The 7550-nt window shown below is 30.9% G+C and overlaps 1 protein-coding gene across 1 annotated transcript; it reads right to left on the bottom strand.

Annotated features, from left to right (window-relative positions):
• Nucleotides 1-434: 434 nt before the first annotated feature.
• On the bottom strand, nt 435-1323 carry LOC111895121 (NDR1/HIN1-like protein 1). Its single transcript, XM_023891222.2, has one exon. The coding sequence runs from the start codon at nt 1310-1312 to the stop codon at nt 647-649; it is 666 nt and encodes a 221-aa protein (XP_023746990.1). The 5' UTR covers nt 1313-1323; the 3' UTR covers nt 435-646.
• Between the last annotated feature and the right edge of the window lie 6227 nt (nt 1324-7550).

Below are 7550 nucleotides of genomic sequence, written 5' to 3' on the forward strand. Positions count from 1 at the left end.
TTATATTTATTAATGTGTTGATCTTTAATTAACTCCGCTTTACAAACTCGTCATCGACTGGTATACTCTGCCAAGAACACCAATCTAACTACGTTAATTTAAACCATAGTTATTATTATATGACTATTAAATCCATAGCGATGGACGTTTGAGCAATCGACTTTTCTGTCTCAGTAGCTCCAAATTCTTATAGCGTCCCCTCCTCCCTCTTGAAATGAGGCTCTCAACACGTTCATGGCTTCGAGCAATTGGGTTCAAACGAAGTCTTCTATTTTATCGTTTGGTTATTTTTCAATCTAATATATATTTAGTTACCCCTTCCTCCAGGTAACTCAAAGTTTACTCCATGGTTTTTCTAAAAACTCAATCATCTAAACTACATTCAAGACCTCACGCTTTGGCTTGTGGGCCTCTCCGTCATACAAACATACAAACTGCATTTGGTATTCCATTACATAATGACTCCGTATTCCAGGTGATAATGAAGAAAAGAAAAGACACTGTTTTATTCTTGTTAATCCAATACAGCTAGCTTAATTAACTACGTAAATAACAAAACAATTCTTGCATATAATTAAAAAGAAAATAGGAGGAGAACCAGAGAAGAGTTAAGTCAGAAGCTAACAAGCATGACACTTCACCAGTTTCATATATCAACTCTGCACACCGGAGATCCAAGCAAAGGAACCTGGCCCACTACCCCTCTCTTCAATCCAACGAACACATCACATCCCACATGTACTCCTTTACGACCTGATCTTATATCTCCATACTTCCATCTCATTTGTCCCATTAAAACCAGCCGAAAGCTCACTGCCCCATAACCCTCATCAGTCTCTAACCCATTAACCACCTCCATTGATACCGGCACACTCCCACCACCCAATATCGGCGAAAAAGATACTGTGCTGTCCCTTTCATGGTACAGAGGTGGTAGCATTAGTGGCGCAGTGATGGCCTGATTTTTGTAGAAAAGAAAAGCGGCGAGGTGGTCGTAGTAAATGGAAACACGATTATTCGGGTTTCTGGTGACGATGGTGAACTGCATGGTAATGGAGATGTACGGAGTAGAGGAAATGTTGAGGGCAAAGACCGACGCATCGACAACTGAAAATTTCGGCTTGTGGGGATGGTAAACTATCCATAGCACGCCTGCAGTTATGCCTGCAAGGAGAAGGATGACAACGATGAAGATGGAGATTCCACGGCGGGTATCTTGACGTGTGTAGCGAGAAGTATTATTGTGATTTCCGTCCTCTACTACTTGTTTCTCCTGGTTTCCCATCTTAGGCGGTGGTCTGTTTGATTCCATTCTACCCTCTTCTTCCCATATATTAAATTCAAGAGGTGGAGTTTAGTCGTGGCAAACGAATAAAAAGAAAAAACTGGGAAACGATAATACATGCGACAAGTGGAATAGAAAAAGGATATACATCTATTTTTAGTACGTTGTTTAAAACGGAGTGAGGAAGTGAAACTCAAATCACCCACGATACAAAAGCTTACGAATTTGTGTAAACTTTTATTTTAACAAAAATGAATTTTAAAACTAATCATAAATATTTTTCTTTAGGTGTACATTGATAAACTATGAACTATAAGAACGCAACCCATCTTAACTGGTAATTATATCAGCGATGTCGGGTATACATTTTAACTAATTATAAATATATTTTTCTATATTCATTTTCCTTCAACCATATTGTCTTTTTCGTGTTTCGATTTCTGCCAACGATTTAATTAAAATCCTTCAAAAAGGTAATTAGTACGTTTAATTCAAAAAGGTAATTAATACGTTTAATTCGATATAAGTATATATTTTTTTTTTGAACCGTAATATTCATAAATAATAAAATTCATCCCAAGCACCTAGCTAGGATGATAGCATACAGTGATTCAATTACAAAGAAGGGGGGATAAATTCCATTTAATTCCGCAATTAACCCTTACCCTTCATTCATTTAATTCCCAATGCGCCCTTACATCCTAAAATCTAAATAGATTATAAAATACATATATACAACGTTTTTTATAATTAATAACCTAAACGATTCAAAATTAATTAAAATAGTATCCACAACTAAAATATATTTATTTTAAAATAAGCTATTAATTTGAAAGAATAAACAAATAACTTTCAAATGCATATCAAAAACTATATATATTTACTTGATGGATCATACCCTACCATCATAAACCATTTAATTTGATTTCTTTAATTTTAGTAAGTGACTAGGTGTAAAACCCGTGTAATACACGGGTTGACTAAAAAAAATCAAATATCAAAATGTAAACAATAAATATTTTTTAAAATAAAATTTTGAAATAAGAAATAAAAAACATATTAATTGCAATTTATTATCACATTTATTATATTTAATACTTTACATTTATACACGTAAATATTATGTGACTTTAATTTCAAAAATTAAAAAATCTAGAAATTGACATGTGGATTTTATTTTATTTTAAAAATATCACAAAATGACAAGTGTCAAAACTTATGAAAGATTGACATGTCGCAAAATTGATTTTCATTTATTATAGTAGATAAGATATTAATCTCGAATTTTGAATTTTCGGTGATAAATAGTTTAATATGGTAATTTTTAAATACATTTTTAAAGAAACTATATTTTCAATAGGGATGGGAAAAAAGGAGCGGTCATTGTATACCCAACCCTTGCCTCAAAATTTCTCTGTGCCCTTGCCCCCAACCCCTCTTTCGAAATCTCTTGCCTTTCTATCTCCGCCCTCGCCTCCGAATTCCGCTTATTACCCCGCCGTCGCCCCCGATTGATTTTTGGCTATCTTTTTTGTTATTTTTTAGGTAATAAATAGTTATTTATAGCATAATTTTGTATTTTATAAACAATTTACAAACACGTTTTTTGCTGAATTTTGGCAGGTCAAAATCATATTATTGTTTATTATTATTATTATTATATATTAGTGGGGCCCCATTGAGATTTCGAGATGCGACTGTCCACCCTCGCCTCGCCCCTGAAATTAAAATGGGGGTTTACCTTACCCCGCCCCTACCCCCACTCCCAATTTATTTAAACAAATACCCTCATACAGAACAAGGGCCCCACGGGAACGGGATCACACAAGACTTTTTGTCATCCATTATTTTCGGTACATATCAATTGCTAAATATTCTGTAATCATTAATACTTCAACTGAATTCATTAATAAGAATCACATATTATCAGGACATGCATGTACCATGTATCCAATTTTTAATGAAGATTTGAACATTTAAATGATCTTTTTAAAATTTTAAATGAGATTTCATTTGAATTAATTGGAATCGTTATAATGCTATTAATGGGTATATATGTATTCAATTTACGCAAAGTTTCTCTCACATACCTTCTCCTGAAAACGAAAGAAAAAAAAAAGATCAAGCTTCCGATCACTTTGATTTGTCTTATAAGTGTATGCCCTTCTTTGTTAAATCTCATTTAATCTGTATATAGGATGATTGATAACCCAAAATAAATTCTATTATAATTAAAGGTCTCTGTCTAGGCGCCGATTAATCCTCACCTAGACCGATTAGTCTTTTAACCCCAGTCAACTGTCTGACCACCGCATAGCGACTTTTACAACATATATATATATATATATATATATATATATATATATATATATATATATATATATATATATAGGGTTAGGTTATTTTGTTCTCACTATCTATTTTGTGCATGTATGACTGATTCTGGACCAATCATTATAGTTATTTTAAGAAAGTAATTAATGCATATTACATGTTGAAGATATAATGAATATTAATTACATATTCAGCATTTAATATGTATTAATTACTTTCTTAAAATAACTAAAATGATTGGTCCAGAATCAGTTATACATGCAGACAATAGATAGTGAAAACATTTAAACCTAACTCTCTCTCTCTCTCTCTCTCTCTCTCTCTCTCTATATATATATATATATATATATATATATATATATATATATATATATATATATATATATATATATATATATATATATATATATATATATATATATATATATATATATAGCAATCTTAAAACTCTCATACTCAACTCACTTGGATATATGTTCAAGATTCAGTAACAATAACTGAATATACGACTCAATTTATTCAATTCAGATACATCCACAACAGTACAATGCTATAATTGTTTACTTTAAATAGCAAGCAAATTATAATAAACAAAAAGAATAAGTAATAGTTTTTTTATAATACTTTGACATTATACATAGACACCAAATTATATATCTACTTGTTTTCTAGTAAAATTGTCAAAGTTGTCCATCACTCGATAATAGTTTTATTTGTGTATATAAAAATTGGTTCATTTCGATAACATTGTACTATTTCAGAAACCATGTTTCGACTAATACCTTTATAACGACAATTTGTTTTTAATAGTGGAAGGTAAATATCAATTTCGGTGAAAGTGATGGGTAAGGCTAGGTAATGAATATGGTGAACATTGGTAGAAACAATGGTGAATAGTTCTCTTTTGGTGATAATTTTACTTTTGGAAACATGTTAGAGAGCATGCAATGCATCAAATAAAATATTTTACCATTAAAATATATTTATATAATATATTTGGCAAATAGTTTTCGACGACATATATAAGCGTGTTTCTATTTTTGTTTAAAAGTAAAAGTACATTTATAATGTTTATTGTTGATTTGGGGTAACAAATATACACGAAACGTCAATATTTAACAATTGTAATTTTCAAAAAATATTTATTCAACTAAAATAGAAAAGTATTAGGATAAAGTTTTAGTTTAGGATATTTATTTTACTTTAATATAAACTTATTACTTATTATTTATTATTTAGTCGATTTTGAATAAATTATATTAAACAATTATCTTTGCTATAAAATTTGTCAAATTTGAAATAAGGTAAACTCTTATAAAATTATAAAAACTTTCACTTTCGTTAAGTATATAAAACCATCATATAATATAAACTTTAAATGATTGATTGGATTATTTTCAAAAGGATAAATTATGAAAAGCAACTTTCGTAGTCTTGCAATTTATAGCAATGAACTCTCACTACTAAAACCATTTTCAAAAGCCCTCCTAGCCAAAACTCATAAACACCAAAAGCAATTAGACCAGAAAGTCAACCTCATTACTTACAACAATATTCATCCAAAAACAGTAGGCATCAGATTAATGCATTGTATATATATGGTTGTTTACATTTAATTCCAAAGTCTGATACCAAAAAAACAGAAAAAGTAAAGTGCATTGCTATTTTTTAAATTTCCACCCAAAGTCGTCTTCTTGGTAAATGTAATGGTCCCGCCCCTATCAAAAGTGTAATGATCAGTTCTACTATTCTACTTGTGACCAAATTCAGTTCACTACAACAATATTTATCGAGAAACAACAAGCACCGAATTGGGGTTGTGTGAGTATACATGGAAAATAAAGAGCCAAATTCATTTTTCTGAGCAAAAGAATTAGACTTTTATCGGCAATTATCGATGACTTCGGGCTAATCGCGAAGCGGGTAGTTGTCCGAGGATTAGTCGGCTCGCAAATCTTATCGGAAACATCGGATCCTAAGAGGCAAAAAAAACTATTATTGAAGTCAAACATAAGAAATCTGAAGAAAAAAAAACTAAATGAACTAATATGAAAATCCAATTATTTTCCATGTCAATCAGTCGACCAATGGAGCATAGAGACCAAAAAAAAGGAATGTGGCAAAAAAACACCAAATTTAGAATTTAGCATGCGTAATTTTTTCATACAAAATTTTCAAGTAAAAAGTTATAAATTAAATCATATCTACATTTCTGTTAGGAATGCAATATGTTTCATGTAACCATAACCATCCTATAATCCTTTCTTTGTTGCGTGATTTGACCGAATGATTGATAACAAAATCAAAACCTGATCAATTGATTAAAAGTCAACCTGATAATGGAGAAAATTAGTAGAAAACTCAGCATTCAATCAATAGCCCTTCTTTTCTTAAAGAAGCCATCATTCAAATTTGTAGCCAATACAATCAAAGAGCTAAATGGTTCCTTGATCAAACTGTTACAAACAACCCCATCATAGTTATAGTATAGTCCTTTTAAAGATGATTGGTAACACCCCATCAAGCTTAACCCTCAATAGTTGGCCTTGTGGTGTATTAAATTAACATCAATGAAACAAATGATTTACTCAGAGTATCCTTGAAATACACTTAAAATTATATTTTGAACTTTTTTTTTTTGTAAAACAGCCCAACCATACCTAAAGGTGACCATAACTAAACGTGAACGTTGATGTCTATAACTATACAAACCACTCAAATACACACTCAGGTCGACCTTGTACTGCATATATTTCTAATAAAAACAAACAATACCAGTATGTATGTACATGTAGCAGTGACTGCAAATCGAAGCATTAGAGAAAGAAAAATGAACAGAGGGTTTCCAAACCGAAATGTGTCTTCTGATTTGTCATCGTCTTGATGTGTGACTGTTGAATTAATGACCGTTGATTGACCAATCAAACCTAAAATCAAAAGACACCATATAGAATCAACACACGCCAAGTATATGTGGGATTTTTTTAAAAAAGAAAAAGATTAGTGATAACCAAAAAAGGATACATATTAACACACACAAATGCACAAATGTGCACACCAATAGGATCTATCTCCTAACTATGTTACAAAATAGGAAAGCAATCGAAAATTCCAATGTTTATTTGATCTAATATTAGCTTTAATAGTTGTATCTTAACTTCCTGTGCATTGCCATTATGTGTAAGATTATGTGGCAGTCCTATCAGCAGAAGAAAAGCAACGTCAACATTCTCGGTAAGGACTAAAAAAGCATGTATTGATTAAATTGGTTGGAAAACTAAAGGTATGTTGGTATTATAGGATAAAACTAAAGTATGTTGCTCATATTTGTAAAACAGAGAAAAGTACTATTTAGCAATTAATTTTTTTTAACTTAAAGCGATTAAGGTGGACAAAGACTTAATCTAGTAAGCTATATATGGGATTATAGGTGTATATCTCTTACTCAATACATAAAGAACCAAGCAGTGAAAATCATGGAAATGAGGTGTTTAATAGATCCCACATATGCTATCTGACATCATGCACTTCAAATTTCCTATTAAATGGAAGAATTCCTAAATCACAACTATGAACTTGAGTTAAGAAATGTCAAAAGGAATCCAGAATCAACGCCTGGAAAAAATTTGACTCGTCAAAAAAATGAAATTTCAAGTAATACACTAAAACAAATTTAAAAAAAAAAATCAAAAATTACCTCTTCTTTTCTTCATTAACTTAAAAAAGTCTTAATTTTTACAGACATGGCTCACGTTGCTATTGATCAACTTAGATGGTTTTAACACAACAAATGTCGGGATTTCTTTTTTAAACATCACTAAAATACTCACACAAAAAGGAACCAAAACGAACAAAAAGAACAAACTTTCCTAAAATGAGACGAAATCCTTAACCTGATAAGGTTATAAGAGAAGAGTATCATATAACAGAA

The sequence above is a fragment of the Lactuca sativa genome, chromosome 7 (genome assembly GCF_002870075.4).
Source record: "Lactuca sativa cultivar Salinas chromosome 7, Lsat_Salinas_v11, whole genome shotgun sequence".
Lineage (NCBI taxonomy): Eukaryota > Viridiplantae > Streptophyta > Magnoliopsida > Asterales > Asteraceae > Lactuca > Lactuca sativa.